General features: G+C 45.4%; 2 protein-coding genes across 10 annotated transcripts in view; one reads left to right on the plus strand and one right to left on the minus strand.

The window, feature by feature from the left end:
• Positions 1-3,015, minus strand: part of RSF1 (remodeling and spacing factor 1) — a 60,811-nt gene extending 57,796 nt beyond the window's left edge. For both annotated transcript variants that reach the window (XM_040583085.1, XM_040583086.1), the window contains exon 1: positions 2,731-3,015. In XM_040583085.1, coding sequence (XP_040439019.1) covers positions 2,731-2,929 — 199 coding nt within the window. In that variant the 5' untranslated portion in view covers positions 2,930-3,015. The remainder of the gene's footprint in view (positions 1-2,730) is intronic.
• A 10-nt stretch (positions 3,016-3,025) lies between these two features.
• On the plus strand, positions 3,026-16,307 carry AAMDC (adipogenesis associated Mth938 domain containing). 8 transcript variants are annotated; one of them, XR_005826240.1, is made up of 5 exons: positions 3,155-3,321; positions 7,071-7,221; positions 11,714-11,809; positions 14,663-15,740; positions 16,158-16,307. XR_005826240.1 is itself a non-coding variant. In XM_040583091.1 (5 exons), the coding sequence occupies exons 2-5, from the start codon at positions 4,128-4,130 to the stop codon at positions 14,903-14,905; spliced, it is 531 nt and encodes a 176-aa protein (XP_040439025.1). In that variant the 5' UTR covers positions 3,284-3,321; positions 4,102-4,127; the 3' UTR covers positions 14,906-16,307. The 8 variants fall into 8 exon arrangements, 7 of the variants coding, with proteins under 7 accessions (XP_040439023.1, XP_040439021.1, XP_040439025.1 ...); XM_040583091.1 differs by adding an exon at positions 4,102-4,168 and having other exon boundaries at positions 3,284-3,321; positions 14,663-16,307; XM_040583093.1 differs by adding an exon at positions 4,169-4,254 and having other exon boundaries at positions 3,286-3,321; positions 14,663-16,307.
• Positions 16,308-17,436: the final 1,129 nt, after the last annotated feature.

The raw sequence follows: 17,436 nt of genomic DNA on the forward strand, positions 1-17,436 counted from the left end.
GTTCCAAGTAGCCGTTACTTGGCAGTTGACATTTGAAAGTTGGTCCAGATTCTAAGAAGTTCAGAAAAACACACTTCAAGGTTTTGTAGCTATTTGCTTAGATTTTGTTATGTATCACTGTCAATGCAAATCCACTGTCATGCAAGGCTGCTACCAAAAGTGAAACTAACCACATATAACTGAAATCAAAATCCCTTTTGCTGTCCAAGGAAAACTACCTACAGTTGGTAAATAACAAATGTTCAGGAAAAAAAAAAAGCCCACTTCCATTTTTAATCAACGTCTACCAACTTTATGACTTGTACCCTTAAAAACACCACTTTGGGGAACTAACGGAAATAAAAATAATGTAGAGAAATCTAGTCACTGCAACCCTTTTTCCAAAAGCATAAAATATACCAGCTAACAGCTACTGGCACCACAAACCAAGCCTATCAAGTAGGTTTTATCAAAGGAAAAAGAAAACCCCTGTCACACAAATTATCAAGAATCAGCCAACTTTGTGTTTTTCACACCTCCACATTTTTCTTACAGATTAGAAAATGCAAGCAAATACATCACCTACACCAGACACAAGCAAAAAAACCCAAGTAGTTCAGAGATTACATTTTCAGAAGCTAAAACTACTGCCATCTGGGGGGACTGTACTAAAACAGTGAGAATAACCTGTCCCCTGCCAAACAGAAAGGCCAGTACAGAGAAAAGTTTAAAAATTTGGCAAGTATCAAATCAACCAACACCACAAACTCCACAATGCAAGTAATTTGAAAGCTTTTTAGAAAAGGGTTATACACTAATCATTGTCCTACTGAACAACCCCCTGCCCCACTAGGTCATGCAAATAAGCCATCAGGAATTTTTTTTTTTTAATCAAATGCATATACTTAAAACACAGGTCGCTATCTCCTCCTTTCCTTTTAATTTATTCTGCAGTTCACACAAGAAAATTACTCTTACACACCCACTTACGTTCTGTCACACTGTAAAAGTACTAGTTTTCTTTACAGTCACCACTTTTAAAGGAGTATTTTCATTAAAAATTCACACTTTTAAGTGTGTTGGAGGTTTTTATGAATAAGTTTTGCAACAGTTTAACAAAACAATGCTTCTTCTACTGAGCCCTTTATATAACGTAAGAGGTACCGGAGTGCTGGGGAATTTCGATATAAATACCTATTTTCCAGAAATGTAACCCTGTTTTGAGAAGTTAGCAGATCACACCTGTCTTTCACATTGATTAGGCACCGGACAACATGAGGACACAACACATTCATCATATGTCATTATTCATTTCAGCAGCGGCTGCTGCGAACTGACAAGACAGGACGCCTGCACTTTGCAAAAAGCAACTTCCTTTATATGAGAAAGTACCTAGTGCCGATTTAATCAAACCAACCCGCACAGACAAGGTGGGGTTGGTGGGGAAGGAGGTGAGAGCGAGTGTCTTTTGGGGGAAAAGCAGGGGCTGTTGGACCAAAAGCAGCCCTGAGCTGGGCTTCTCCAGCAGCAGGAAGTTTCTATGGGGCCTTGCCGAGCATGCGCCGTGAGCTCCTCGGTCTCCCTATGTGGCAAGAGTGCAGAGGCAACAACTAAACCAGTAACAGAGACAAGAGACCAAGAGCAACAAGCACCTTCTTCTCTATATTCCTACCGCCGCCTCCACACAGCCCTCCCCAGGCTGCTCTCCTGGTCGGGGCCCTCCTGCATCCATTGTGCGGAGCAGGAATTATGAGAGTCTGACAACCAAATCTGCTGCTGGAGAGAGGAGAGGGGAGGAGAGGAGGAGCAGCTTGAAAGCAAACTGGAGTGCATAACCCATCCCTCCACCTCGCACAGCTCAGGTGGCGGTGGGGAAGGCTCCAGCAGCTGAGCTTATCCCCCCGCCCCCCCCAACTACAAGAGGGGACGAGGGGGAGGAGAAGAGAGGGATGGAGATGGCACACAATGGCTGTCTGTGTGTGGGGGGAGGAGATGGCCTACAACAGCAGCCGTGGGGAGGGCTCAGGGTTTCTCTGTGCCCCCCCCCCCCCCCCCGCCCCAATTCCTCACCCCCACACAAACAGAGAGGAAAGGGGGGTGCGTGTATGAAAGAAGATAAGGACGTTGCTCCGGGTGTTGGTGCGTGTCCTTCTTGTTTCAGGGGAGATATAAAAAAAGGACACATACATGGGGGGGGGGGGGGGGGAAGGAGGGCTGCGAGGCGACCCCCAAGCCGAGGGGAAGGGAGTAGATGAAAGAGACCCGCTGCCAGCGCCAGGCTGAACAAAAATAGTTATTTCAGCTTATCCTGCTTCCCGCGGGAGGCCCGCCCGCACGGAGCCCGGGGACAAACCCAGAGAAACCGGAGGGGGGGGGGGGGGGGGGGAGGGAGGGAGGGGGGTCACAGCCGGCACAGGGAGGGGGGAGGGAGGAGGTCCCCCACCTCCGCCCCATGCTCCGCCGCTGGGGGAGGCGGCTCCCCCCTACCCTGAAACAACTGCTCCCCCCCCCCCAAAAAAAAAAAAAAACACCCAGAAGGGCCGTGCAGAGGGGGGAGAGGGCTCCCCTCCCCCCGGAGGGCCGCTCCGGGAATCCCAGGCCCCTCCTCTCCCTCAGCGCGCTCCACCCCCGGGGCCGGGAGGAGGCGGGGGGGGAATAGCCCCGGCCCCCCCTCCGCCCCCAGCACCGCGGCCCCCCTCAGCCGGCCGTACGGGGAGTGCAGGGGTGGGGGGAGGTCTCCGGGCCGCTCACCCTGGTCTCCGGGCTCCTGCGGCGGCTGCAGGACGCGCTCCAGCTCGGGGAAGGGCAGCTCGGGCAGGTCCAGCAAGGCCCCGTAGCGCTCGAGGAAGGAGCAGACGACGGCGAAGTTAGGCCAGGACCCCGGGCAGCACGGGCCTGCCGGAGGAGGGGGAGGCGGAGATGGAGCCGGAGGAGCCGCCGCCGCCGCCATCTTGGACCTGAGGATGGAGAAGGAGCTGGGGAGGGGGGGAGGGGGCGGGGGGAGGGAGGGGGCGCTGCCGAGCTGCGCCGCCACTATCCCACAATGCAACGGCGGGACGAGGAGAGGAGGGGAGGGGGCGGCAGCTAGAGCGGCGCAGGCCGGCTCCCCTCCGCCTCGTGCGGCCAGGGGAATGAAAACAAGGCGGAGCAGCGGTTGGGCTGGGCGGGGCGGTCTATGTGGAGGCGGGGACAGGCCGCCGGCCTGGCCAATCGGAACGGGCCGGGGGGCGGGGCCGACAGGTATCTCTGGCCAATGAGCGGGCAGCGGGACGTTCCACCCCCCTCCCCTTCGCGGGATTGGGGGAGATTGCGACCGGCGGGGCAGGGGTCGCGCGCTGGGCGGTGAGTGCGGGCGTGTAACGGCTGTAACGGATGGGCCGTGACGGATCACCTCAGCGGGGGGGGGCGGCTCGGACCCTGGCCCGAGCCCTACGGGCAGGGGGTGCTCCGCAGAACGGGCCGCTGCCCGCCCGGTGGGGCGGGAAGGGGGAGGAGGGGTGGTGGCAGTGGCGAGGTGTGGGGCCGCCTCACGTAAGGCCTGGCCTCGGCGCGGGGGGAAGGGGTTCAAGGGCTGTGCCCCAAGCACCCAGGCTCCTGGCCGTGTGTGTCCCCCCATGCTTGTCTCGGGTCTCTGTGCTTCCCTCCCTCCCTCCCCACCCCCTCGTTTTCAACGGGCTGCTCTCCCCCTTTTACCGGCATTCCCCCCCCCTCCCCCAGTAACTCCCCTGCAGGCTCCCCAGCAAAATCAGCTTCCCGACTGCCCGGAAAAAGGTTTTCCGACTTCAACTTGACACCTGCCCCCTCCCTAATTAATAATCAGCTTACTAATTATTATTAGAATTGATATAATATTATTTAATTAAAATTAATTTATATTATTTATTAAATAATAATTTAATAAATCAGCTTCCCGACTGCCCGGAAAAGGTTTTCCTACTTCAGCTTGACACCTGCCCCCAGTTTAACCATGCCCAGGCCCTCCTGCTTGCCTTTCCGCTGCCCGAGTTTAACCGGGACCTGCTCTCCTGGCAGCTGTGCCACTGCTGAAGCTCGCCCACCTTCGCCCACTGACCCCGCTCCCGCGTGGTGCTGGGGGCAGCCTCATCCTTTGATGCCTTACAGGAGTTGTTCTGCCTGCAACTTGACGTATGCCCGTTAACACTTTCACCTTTATCCTCTTTGATCGCAGGTTGGTCCTTGGATTTTATGAAACTTTCTTTCCTTTCGCAGTCCCTCAATAGCATACCCTTTGGTGCACTGTTCTGTCTGTTGCTGGTGGGTGCTACTCTGAAATAACGTTTACCTTCGCAGAAGACAAGTGTGCTGGCAGCTTTAAAAACCACATGCTTGCCTGACTGCAGAAGTATCTTCAGTTTCCTTCTCAGCTGTTTTTTTCTTCTGCCATCCTTGGCCACAGCTTCATTTCTTTCTTTCAGTATAGTCTCCTTGCATAAACTTGTATTTTCCGACCTTTTAAGCTTTTCTGCTTCCTTTATTTCCTACATTTTTAAACTCTCATAACTCAGCTTATAGATTCTTGAACTGTTTCTCCTCCTCGTCTCTTTGTGTTTGGACTCCTGCGATTTACAGAAATTTTCAGTTATACTTCTGAGTTTTATAGTTCATGGTCTCTTGATCTTAAGCAGTACTCTATTTTTGGTACTGTGCATCTGTCATAGTGAATAGTTAAACAACTCATTTGTTGGCAAACTACTTTCCTACTCCTTGCCAATTAGTGATCGGACCATGCCCTGCATCAGGAACGTCCAAAGTTCCTGTTAAAAAGTTCATTCTTAATCCAATATAAGATAATCTTATTAATTCAAATGACCTTACTGATATTCTCTGGCAGTATTGCAGGTAATAGTTTTAGATTACGAATTTTTTATGTATGGCTTCAAAGTTTTGTTTCTTCATTTCTGCTATTTACTTATTTTTGTGCTGCTTGCAAAAGATCACATGGAACACTTGCTCTCCCATTTCCAGTTTGTGCCTGTTTGATTGTATGGTCCCAGCCTTGTAATACTATTTGGATTGGGAAAGCTGATATTCCTTATAATTTTATTGTTTGTTCACCTCTGTCTAACCTCCAGTTCTAATTCTGCAATTACTCTCAAAACTAGTACAGGCAAAAATCATTTTCATTCTTCAGAGCCAGGTTCTGGGTGGTTTATTCAGCCTTTACTCTCTGGTTGATGGGTGATTTCTTTCTGTTGGGACTACTGCTGGTTATTGCTTCTGCTATAATCTCCCTTCAAGCAGATTTCTGGAAAAATAGTCTTACAGGCCTTCGTTTGAATCCATTGCAGTGCAGATGTGTAATGAGAGAATCTAGAATACATGAATCCAAGCAAGTTTTACTCCCCCGCAGCTGCTTGCCTGGCTTCCTGTTTGGCAGGGCACATGTGCCACTAACTTCACAAAGGAACAAGAAAGAAAAGAATTGCCCTGCTATTCAGTGGAAGAAGCACCCCTGGCAGACTCGGTCCTGTGCTGAATCCAAAGTAACGCTCTTTTTACTTAATGTGACATTCGGAGCGGGATACTGAGATCCCCTCCTGGCAATCTGAGGAGAGCATGCCCTGTCTGGCCATACCATGATTTGCTGTAGCATGTGCAAGACAGGGAGAGAGGCTTCCAGGACTGGAAGCCTGGTAGTCCAAAGATTTCTCTTTTGTGAGGGCTCTTTCATTTGTGCCACCAGGGTTCCTATGATTGATTGATTTCCACCCCCACCCCCCACCCCCACCCCGGTGAATGAATTCGAATGGTTAAAAAGTAAAGGATGAGAAACTACATATCAGGAAGGATCTGCCACTCAGGTATTGCGGAACATCCAGGAGCAGAGCTCTTCTTATGGCTGAAACAATCAGTTTTCTTTGCAATGCAGATTTCAGACCATCTCCTGAACTGGAAGGGCAGAAAGGTGGCTTTACCCTTGAGACGTGTCAGTTGACTGCCACGCTAGCCTAATGCATTTCCAGGGTATCACCCTGCGATTCCCCTCGCTCTCTTGTCGTCTACTGCCAGAACCACACCAGCAATCAGATTGCAGTAACCTGGAGGACTGTGAAGAGGGTGGAAGCTTTCACTGTGTAGTGAGGCAGTGTCCCTGCCCTGCTGATGCCCAGCTGTGATTGTGATAGCAGATCTAAAATTACTGCAGTTAGTACCAAAAAGTGCTGATAAGGCCTCAGCTGGAGCGCTCTGTCTAGTTCTAGGCGGTAGATATCAAGGAAAGATGTGTACTAATTGTTGGTTGCCCGGGGGGGGAAGGAGAAAAGCAGAGATGCAGAAAGCATAACTGAAGGGAAGTATATTTGATCTAAAAAGAAAGGAAAAAAAGATTGGGACTTAAGTCCTCAGGAAAACAAAAGATGGTGGAAAAGGCAAAGATTAAGCTGTTGTCCTTGTCCACAACAGAAAGGATTAGAAATAATGAGTTTAATTCTAAACGATGAACACTGGGGTCAAACATTAGAAAAGATACTATTTGGGTGTTTAACTGTCCTGAGACATGATGGGAGCCTTGGCCTCTGTAAGGAGTGATGAGGGAAAGAAGGCTTCACACTTCAGCTCTCTGAAAGTCTTGTTTGCTATAGCAATATGGCATTGCCATTGTTTTCTTCATGGATTTTCTTCTGGGTTGGTTTGCTTGGGATTTTTTTTAACCTCATTTACCACTTTAAACTAATGAAGTGGCCAAAGAAACAGTGTTTCTCTCCGACATTTTAGGAAATAATCATCATCTTCATTGTACGTTTTAGGGAGAAAATTAAAACCCAGATGTGAGAGGATATTCTGGGACCTGATGATCCCTGTTGATGGTTTTAAAAGTTGTGCACCCAATACTAGTATAGATTTAGCATGTAAAATGATTTGCCCTAAATCCTGCACAAAATCCCCAAGAGGACTGGTAATTCAACAAATCTGCTGATCCTCAGTTCACTTCTGTTGTCACAAAATCACGTGGATAAAGTCTGTAATAGAGTTTCCTTCCCAGCTCCTTGGGGCAAGGATGGAATTTTCTGTTTTTATTAATGTGCTGCATATGTTAGCCTGATGTTATGTATTAAATATCCTTTTTCCAGACTTTGGTTCAACTTTGTGATGTCTTCCCCTGAAATTGCTTCCCTTTCTTGGGGTCAGATGAAGGTGAAAGGCTGCTCTACAACATATAAGGACTGCAAAGTATGGCCAGGAGGGAGCCGAACCTGGGATTGGCGAGAAACTGGGACTAACGTAAGTTTGCTCTTTATTATCCATCCTGCATTTTACACGGGACTCTGAGGATGGTCCAGGTTAAAGTTCCAGCCAGAAATTCAGCGAGCTGCCTTTTGCTTTCATCTAGGCGTTTTACTTTTCCCGGGAAAGAATTCGATGTATGTTTCAGTACCGAGTGTGCGGAGAGGGGACTGCAGACATGCAGCAGATACCCTGACCAGACTTCTCTCACACACAGTTGGAGCTCTCAAACAGCATTCTGCATTTGATTAAGAGTGCCATTGTCTTAACATACTGGTAACAATCTCTTTTTAGATTGTGTACACAAAAGTTGTCTTCAGTGAGATAGGAAAAGAAATTATGGGCAGTAAAATCCACAGTGACTAACCTTATGTGTTTGGAAGACAACAAAGCATGTGGTTTAGTTTATATCCTTTTCCTTGGGGTCTCTTATACTTATATCAGAGGAAAAATATGCAGATACAGTGTCATATGCACTAGTTTCTTGGTGAAAAACTCACAATCTGGCTAACCATGCAGTGACTTCTTTTGGTAGCCATATACTGAGTGCTTGCCCTCACAATTTCTAAACTTTATCTGTAAATGCTATCAGAATTATATAAATGTGCATGGAACAGTACTGACATTCCAGATTTAGAAGCAGTACAATGTCTGTTGCATTAGGAACTTGGTGGTGATAATTGTCCCCATATTAGGGCTTGCATGAGGATAGCTGGAAAAAAAATTCCATGCTTTCTAAGCAAAAGTTAAAAGCACAAAGCAACTATGTACTGATCCGGCCTTAGACACAGCACCACCTGCACTGTATCCATGCAGAGGGTACAGCTCTGTTGAATTAATTTTGATGCAACTGAATGGCAGAACCTTTGGTTTTGGAACTTCATTTATAGCCTTTGGGGGAGCAGAACTTTTTTAACCTTTCAGAGTTCGGTTTATACAACGTATACAACACCAAGAGAAAGGAAGTGCCTTCAGGTAAAGATCTCTGTACCTTGCAGAGAGAACGATAGCTGTGCACATAACCTTTGTAATATTTCATTTATGATCTGATTATTAAAAATGCATTTTTCACTGGCTGTTCAGAGGGGTGGGATGTGTGGTGACAGTCGCTTTTTGTTTGTTTGACAATCCTGTTTTCCTGTTTTATATGCACATGTGACTGGGAAGCAGGACAGAGATGGTGGGTGAAAAGTTCCCAACTAGTTCCCAGCTCAGCTTTTGTTACTCATTCCAACCACTTGAAAACTTTGGTTTCAAATTATAACCTACTAACACTTAGGAGAGACCGCTTTCTTTTTAAAGTTTATAACAAGGGATATCTTCAGGTGAGAGGCACAAGTTTTAAGTCCATAAAAGTCTTCAGAGGAGTCCTCTGAATGAAACAAGAAAGAATGAGTCTATGTTAAATTAAAATTGGAGGAGAAAAAAACAGAAAAATTGGGTTATTTGGAGAGGTAGGTTTTCTGGCATCCTTTTTATATAATCAGGAAGTAAAAAAATGCCTATTTAGATTTTGCGTTATAGAAGTCACTTCTAAAGCTCCGTCTTTAGGTCAGTTCTATCCTTGCAGCTATGAGGAGTCAGGTGGTTTAAAAATGAAAAGCAAGCAACAAATATGAGAACCGAACTAAGCTTTTCTAGACTGCATCTCCAACTCTGAAGAACTGCAAAAATGTTAATCCGGTTAGCACTGGAAATAGTGGGATTCACCAGGTGCATTTTTTGCGCATTTCTTTGCGGTAGATAGTGTGCCTACTTTCTCTGAGCATGTTTTTCCTGGGGATAGGTGGAGCCAAAGTTTGGGAAACAAGCCGTGCTGGCCGTGCCCCACACTCCAGTTGGAAATAATTGCTTCCTTTCCTTCTCTGCTAACAGACTGCTGTCTAGTATGTAATTCTTCCGTCGGGAAAATTGTATAACTGGCTCTGCAAGGTTCTGTAACTAAGCACTAATAGTTCTTATGACCTTAACCCTTGGGGATGAAAGGCAGCCTCCCAGGCTGGCCGCATTTCAGTGCCATCTGCTAATGGGAGAAAAGGAGTCCTGAAATGAAGGCCAGGGAACACAACAGGCAAGAAGTCCTGCTGCCCTTCCTCTTTCCCTCCAGCTGTCAAATCAGCAACGATACAGTTCTGTCACGTCACATGTTTCCTGTAATGACACTGGTTTCCTACAAAACATATAGAAGCCCTAGCATCAGTGTGTCTTGGTGTAACCAAAGAAAATCCTTGTGTTCCATGGCTTCAATGTCTCAGTGTCTTACCATGACAGCAAACCTTCCCCACCGATCTGATTATTGTAATTGCAGTAAAACGTAACTGTTCTTTTTGTCTGAGTCTACTTCAAAAAACCTCAAAGGAAGATCATTATTTATTCAGTCATAAGCACGTACCTGCAATCATTTGGTCTGAGAAAGGTCTGCATATTGAAGTGACCTCTGCATTCTAGGTGTGGAATCAGGTGTAAATGGAAAAAGGGGAGCACAGCTTCTAGCCCTGCCAGCCCAAAGGGGCAACTGTGTCTTGGGGCACAGCAAGCCCAGGCAGCCGGTGGAGGTGGAGGGAGGTGATTGTCCCAGTCAGCACAGTGCTGGTGTGGCCCCACCTCCAGTACTGTGTGCAGTCTTGGGCACCTCAATACAAGAAGGACGTCAAATAATGGGAGTGTGTCCAGAGGATGGTGGCTAAGGCGGTGAAAGGCCTTGAGGGCAAGACTTAGGAGGAGTGGCTGAGGTCACTTGGTTTGTTCAGCTTGGAGAAGAGAAGGCTGAGTGGGGACCTCATCACAGTCTACACCTTAAGAGGAGCAGTGGAGGGGGACGTGATGATCTCTTTCTGGTGACCAGCAGTAAGATGCGAGGCAATGGAGTGAAGCTGAGTCAGGGGAAGTTCACACTGGACGTTATGGAAAGGTTCTTCACTGAGAGGTCACAGGAACAGGCTCCTCAGGGAAGTGGTCACAGCACCAAGCCTGTGCAAGTTCGAGGAGCATCTCGATGATGCTCTCGGTCATATGTTTAAGTTTTTAGGTAGTCCTGTGAGGAGCAGGGAGTTGGCCTCGATGGTCCCTATAGGTCCCTTCCAACTTGAGAGATTCTGTGATCTATAAACTTGGAGAACCATAAAGGTCAGCTGTCTCTGTTGCTGAAATTCCAGATACCAGCTAGGCTAAGGCCTTGCTTGGGGAATAAGTTTAATCCAGTCGTTGGAAGCTGCACTCTGCTGTGGAAGGTTTTTATCACCTGCAACTTTAGGAACTCAGGTGTTTGTTTCAGCTTGAAAAGCCTTGCTTCTGTTCTGCAAGCCGAAACATGGCGAGGGCTGAGAAGAGAACTCTTGGTGCCATGTGTGAGGCTGCAGCATCAGCTGCTGAAGACTTGGGCAGGGGAAAAAGAATAGCAGAGGACCCAAGGACATCAAAGAGAAAAGCTGACTAACTAATGGAACAACAGAAGCCAGTTGTTAAGCTGGTACTTTGACCTTAAGTCATTGAAAGAATGTAGTGTTTTCAGGAAGTATAGGGGATAAACCATAAATATAACATACTCCAGAAGTCTGCCATGGCAATTCCCACTTCACGTGAGAAACTCATCTTAGTCCTCTAAAAGAACTTGAGAGTCTTACCAAAAAAGGAGTGTGTGTGTGTGATAATATTTATGGTTTAAAAAAAATGCTCACCAAAGAGGGGCAAAATTCTAACCACAGGTTGTACAGTACCTTGTTCTTGGCTATACAGAGATATATAGAAACTGAATCCACAAGGAGAATTAGTCTTACATAATGTTCCATATTAACATTACAGGTGTATTAATGGACTCATATGTTTAAAGCATATTAGTAGTAAATGGGTGCACTTTAAAAACTCGTAATCAGGATGCTGTTAAAGCTCTTTTTTTCTTTGAGGAGTTTGGTTTCAAGTATTTCTTTCTCAAGATTTATAATACTGCAGAAATTGAAACTGTTAACTGAAATGAAGCTAACCGATAAGTTTCAGTCCTCTTTGGCAAATGAAATCTGCAAAGTAAACAAGAATTTAATCATTTTAATTATTTGAGGAGCTCTTTGTAATTAAAGCGAGTAAACTTTGGCTTGCCACAGTCTTTATTACAGAAAGATTTTGTTCATTTGAAACCAAAGAGCAGCATGTTGCAATTTATTGATTTCACTTTAACTTCTAATATTTATGAAATGCTAGTTGTTAGACATAAATGTTTTAGAAATGTGTAATGCATCTTTTTTATTTTTAACTGTTTAATAAGGAATTATAATATTACCAGCAATTGATTATCATCCTTCATCTGCATACAAAATACCTCGTTTTAATACCAGTGTTATCTACTCTGTGTGTGCAGGACAGAGGGTTGTGTTATGTTTTGGTACTGCTAATTTACCTTGCTACTCTGCGGACGGTTTCAGAACATATAGATGAAGCTTTCCTGGTTGATGCTGTCAGTACACAGACTGTTTTATTTTCCTCCCCTGACACTCAGCATTCTCCAGGAGTGCAGCCAGCTGACCTTGAAGAAGTTGTCAAGAAGGGTGTTAAAACTGTGGTGATTGGTCGTGGCATGAGCGAGGCTTTGCAGGTAGGTTTTTTGTTCTGCGTGAAACATAAACCAGAGCTGTTTGTTTTCTCTCTCCCTCTGATTAGGGGAGAAAAAATAAAATATCTACGATGCTTTACTAAAAGGGAGAAAATTCAGGACACTGAATTACCATGACTGAGCTCCTGCCAGGAGTCCCTCTGTTCCTGAAAGAAACATCATTTGAGCCCCTTTGTATTAGCGTCAATGTCAAGCAGTAAACAGGTTTATGTTCTGCTACAGGAGCAATTTAAACACGGAGCATTTTTGACAATGTCATTAGTCCCCCGCCCGCCCCCCCCCTAGAATTGGTTATGAACTAGCTCTCTAGCCTGCTGTAAAGACTTTGATAATTAGGCTTTTTTGTTACTAATGTTGGCAGGGTGTCACTTCAGCAGATAAACTAGCTACAGAAGGCTCAGAAGCGCTGGGCTTTACTTCACGAGAAGCAATTATTTAGCTTTTTGATGAGGTAACACCTTAGATTAATTCCCTTTAGCTCCAGTTCTATTTATTTGTGTAAAAAAGGGCTGCATTTAGGAGGTGTGTAGATAAAACTAGCTTTGTGGAAGAGAAAAAAATTTAAATCAGTCTTGGAAATATCTGGGCATATTATCAGTTACTGAAGGGCATCTGCTAACAAACGGCATCAGTACCTGTTTTTCCTCAAGCCTTCCAGTGTGAGGGGAAAAAAATCTAATACTTGCTCTTCCCATTTCCTTTTCTCTTCTGAGGTTCCACCATCTACTGTGGACTATCTGAAGAAAAATGGGATTGACGTGTTGGTCTTGCAAACAGAGAAGGCTGTGCAAGAGTACAATGCCCTGGCTGCTCAGGGTGTCAAAGTGGGGGGAGTCTTCCATTCAACCTGCTGAAGCCCTACAGCTCATTCCGCCTGCCTCCACCGCTGCCAAATCAGACACTCCTCCCCAGTGAGTCAAATTACAGTCGACAGCGTGGGGACTTACGTGCCAAGGCATTTGCGCGCTGACAATCTAAAATGCAAGGACAGTTTATTAGTTCAGGATTTAAGCAAATAGAGTCCTCGCAAAAGGGGGCTGTTAATGAAATTAATTATAGAACCATTTCCATACATTCTTCAGGTTGACTTAATCTTCCTCTGAAGGCTGTACGTATTCTGGTTACTTAACTTTTCACCTGTTGGCTATACTAAGATACTAGGTTTTAAATACTTTATTAGGAAATGGCCCAAAATTACAGTATTGGCTGTTGGAATGGAGCCATAAGGTAGCTGATGAGTAAAATCAAGTGGTAGGTACGAAGCGGGGGTAAAGAAGCACTTTACCATCGTTGTATAAATAAATAAGTTAAAAATAAAATACATTAAAAAACAAACCCAGATCATACAACTTTGCCTCCTGCTGGCAACTTCAGTCAGCATATTGACTAATTCAAGAACACGTAATTTTGCACTTTTAAAGTTTACATTGAACCTGGAAAAAGGAAAAAAAAATCTACAGGGAATAAACCCAACATCTGGGCCTTAAAGAGCTTTCCTGTGAATTGTGCTGATCGACTTGTGCAATACACATCGATTCAAAAGTTTCTACGTGCTGAAAATCATCAGATTTGTCACAAAACCGGAGTTTGCAACATAAAATTGTTGATCTTTAGGAAATCAGTCTAAATTGCTGCTAGCAAGGTGCTGATAGCAAGCTGGGGATGGATGTGAGAATCCTTACCGGTCATTATCCAATGATTTAAACATTGTGCCAACAAGTGTATCATTACACTGAAAGTTTAAAAGATCTCTTAGTTACTCTTCTTCGTGGGCTTCTATTAATATTACCAGTTACAAGTTACCTACTGTAGATGTATTTATTTTTCCCCCGCCAGGCTCACTAATTCTTGAGCTGTGCATATTAAGCCTGTGTGTATTAATGAAATACAAAGATGATGCTGTAAAAGCCCTGAGGCACTTAGAGCTATCCAAGTAGTAGCAGAGAGGCTTAGATTGGTATGAGAATGCAATGATTTTCCCAAGACCCAAGAATAACCTTTTACAAAATACTATTTCTGTTTATTTGCTCTAGGAATCATTTAAAACTTTCTATCTGATAAAATACAGTGTGGTGTGAAAGCAAAGGGAAAGCGAGTACTTGGAAGTTTTATCTTGAATCTAATTACAGCAATATTTTCTAGTAGCGTGGCTGTATTTGAGGCAACAGAAACAAGCAAGAACTGCCTTTCCAGCTGCATCCCTGGTTCTGTGACACAGCAGCTGGTGTAACGTGCCTCGCAACTGCTGTGACATGTATCTGAGTAACTTGCATGGTGTGAAGTAGAAGGTGAAGTGCTGGCCCAGAAGGCTGTAGTCATCCCAAGGGGATGCCAGCAGAACCAGTTTCTACTCATCTGCAGAGTGTGACGACTTTTTGCATTAAATGTTGTTACCTTATAATGGAAGTGGTTTGACTCTCTTGGTTGCAGTCATACATTTGCGTTATTTCATGAGCTTTGGGGCCTTAGGAAGAGACTTTGTAAGGCTTTTACTGAGACGACAGCTCCAGGTTTTTTTAAGCACTGCAGTATGCACGTTACTGTTAGGAGAAGTTGAGGAAACACCTGATCTTTTACCTCTCATTTTTTTCTTTTTAAAAAAAATATTTTCATATTAATGTGGTACCTTAATGATGAAGCCACATTCAACGAAACTGCTCAGCCCAGGCATTTGAGGAAAATGCCTGGCTACGTAGCTGGTGCTACGTGTCCTCCCAAAAAGCATGAGAGGAGCACAGCCCGCGTAGCTTTGCCAGGTGACTTTCAGAGGTGTGCCTTGCCCAGCTTTGTGCTGCAGCCTCTTAATTGTTGTTCCTTTCATTTGGCAACCGGTAGGATGCAGAAGATTCCACTTCCAAAAAGAGGGAGCTGCAGCGTGCAAAGCGGATTTCTCTTTTTAAAGGCAAACTGCTACGTTTCATCACCATCGGTGTGAAATTTCAGTATCGACAAGGAGATTGTCTGCTGCAAGTCTTTTTCATCTGTATCTTCTATTCCTGCTCTTGTCACAGCTTCCTGAGTCAGCTTTGTCGGTTCCCACAAAAGCGCCTGCTCTACTTGGGCTGCTCCAGTCCCTGAAAGCCCAATTTCCTCTTTGGTGCCTGAAATTGCTTTGCTACATGGTGGAAACAGCTGGGACTGATTCATCAAAAAATTCAACCAGAGCTCAAAACCAGTATCTTTATTAAATCGCCGCTTTCAGCTAGAGCCATAAATAATTCGTTAAAATTATGGGCTGCTTGCCCAAATCGTGGGAACGCACTTTTACAGGGCAGGATTTCTCACATATACCACTTCTCTGCCTCCCACCAGGAAAACGATCTCCCACCCTGACATTCTCATTAAAGCAGAGCTGCGGCTGGGCTGGGTGCCAGGAAGATCCCACCCCAGCTGCTCTGCTGCTGAGCGGGACGGTCCCCAGCCCTTATCTTTGTGAAGCAGCATGCGCGAGCTGGCAGCCGGGAGAAACGGCTGTAAAAAGGCTCGCAGACACACCGAGCGCAACACAAGCCGCATTTTTGAAGGGGCATCAGGCAGCGTTTGTGCAAAGCGTAGCACGTACCAGCCTCAAACTTTATTTTGAAGGCCCGCTAATATTGTCTTAGCCAGCTGGAAAATAAAAATACAGCCTGCTCCCACATTCCTGGTGCCTGCTGCTAAAAATAAATGGGAAGATACGAGTGAAATAAGATGAAAATAGCGATTGCGTCTCTGACTTGGTCAAAAGATTTGAGAAGTCAGGCAACCAAGGCAGGAATCCAGAGGAAACCCATCTCTGTCAGCTGGAACCCAAGGCGATGGCGTATGGTCCTGATTTAAGTGCGTGCCCCATTCTTGCGTCTTTCCAAGAACTTTGTACTTTTTGCAGCAAGTGTGCCCGCCTGCTTCACTTTGCTGTACTTTTTAAAACAAGGTATGTGAAAGCCACACCGGGTTTGAGTTAGTATCCCATAAGCTTCAACTTTGTTCCAAATACATTTATGCATTGTTTTAAGAGTTCTTGACTTGATAATTGCATTATTTATTTGCAAAGTTCTAAGAATTTGCCTAATGAATTTCAATGGACTTCAGCAATCTGATCATGAATTTCCTATTAAAAAGCGTTCAGAGCTAGGCTTCCCGCCCACCCCCAGATGCTGTATGTAATTAAATCTGCAATTAACAGTAAACAGGACAACGCATTTTCAAACCACTAAGCTATACCCCTTTCACACGAGTTCAGCCTTTTCTCTGCCAGATTCTTGCCCCTCTTCCCTTATGTCTAATTAGGAGGTAAAACGCAGAGGTGAGGGGTGTTTGATCATTACTCATTTTTTGCCCTTGCTTCTAGATCACTCAGTCTCCCTGTGGCTGCAGCTCTGTATTGGCACCGTGTTCCTACACTTGGAAACGTTGGAGAGGACAGGATCTCCCCATACTTGGGAGATTGTGATCTGAAGTGCCTTGTTCCCTCTTCAGCAGAATTAAAAGATGCAAATTATCTTTGTGCATGAGTGCAGCCCTTTGTTTTGCTTTTCATTCTGAGATCAATCATCTTTTAGGCTACTGCAGTACAGAAGTCCAACAATCCTCCAAAATTCAAGGACAACGGGTGAGCGGGTGGAGGCAATTCTGAGATGACACGAAGCCCTGGAGCTCCACAGAGCACGAACTCCAGTGTTTTTGAGAGCAGAAAAGCCTAAATGCCTCAAACCTGGGGATGGGATGGAAAAGTCAACATCTAGATTTTAAAAAATGGAAAAAAAATAGATTACACAAATTTCCTTTCAGATTTCCCATACGTTGGAACATGGTGTGAAAATGCATCTTTTAAAGAGAAAGTAAGCTAAAATACACTGGAGATCAAGGCGTAAGCAGCTTTAAAAAAAAAAAACCAAAACAACAAACCACAACGGAAAAATAACAAAACAAAAGCAAACCTACTGAGTAAGAAGGGAAAGGGCAGCAGCAACAGAGTGGTAGCGTGCTGCACAGAAAGACCTGCTACAACACAACGTATTTGTAAGGGATGTTTTACTAGGGCCTGTAGGGATAGGACATGGGGCAACCGTTTTGAATGGAAAGAGGGTGGGTTTAGATTGGACCCAAGGAAGAAATTCTTTACCATGAGAGTGGCTCAGGCTGCCCAGAGCAGCTGTGGGTGCCCCATCCCTGGCAGGGCTCAAGGCCAGGCTGGACGGGGCTGGGAGCAGCCTGGGCTGGGGGGAGGGGGCCCTGCCCTGGCAGGGGTGGGAGTGGGTGGTCTGGAAGGTCCCTTCCAACTCAGATTGTTCTGTGATTTTATGTTTGCAAGACTGCTTCAAACTAGGAATCAGAGAAAAAACTACAGGATGACATCAAGAAAAGCCAACTATTGGAATAATTCCATTAGGAGACTGGGAACATTCACAGCAGTCTTACATTTACAAGTGGTTTTAGACATCTTGAAATCACAGATTAAGAACTTTTCTGTAGCCCTTCAAAGTCTGATTCTTGTGGCAAGTGATCTTTGCCTGCTACGTCATATAAAGGAGCTCAAGCATAACACAAGGGGAGCAAAATAATATAAATTTGTTCCAGTGCAGTGCTCAAAGGAAGATGCCAATATTTTGATGCTGAAAGTGGGGGTG

Source organism: Falco naumanni, chromosome 2 (genome assembly GCF_017639655.2).
Source record: "Falco naumanni isolate bFalNau1 chromosome 2, bFalNau1.pat, whole genome shotgun sequence".
NCBI classification, from domain to species: domain Eukaryota; kingdom Metazoa; phylum Chordata; class Aves; order Falconiformes; family Falconidae; genus Falco; species Falco naumanni.

Coding starts and splice junctions, on each gene's coding strand:
- AAMDC (XM_040583087.1), top strand. CDS start 3,155: ATGTGGAGGCGGGGACAGGCCGCCGGCCTGGCCAATCGGAACGGGCCG. Junction 3,322..7,070: donor CAGGGGTCGCGCGCTGGGCG/GTGAGTGCGGGC, acceptor TCCTTTTTCCAG/ACTTTGGTTCAACTTTGTGA. Junction 7,222..11,713: donor GGCGAGAAACTGGGACTAAC/GTAAGTTTGCTC, acceptor CCTGACACTCAG/CATTCTCCAGGAGTGCAGCC.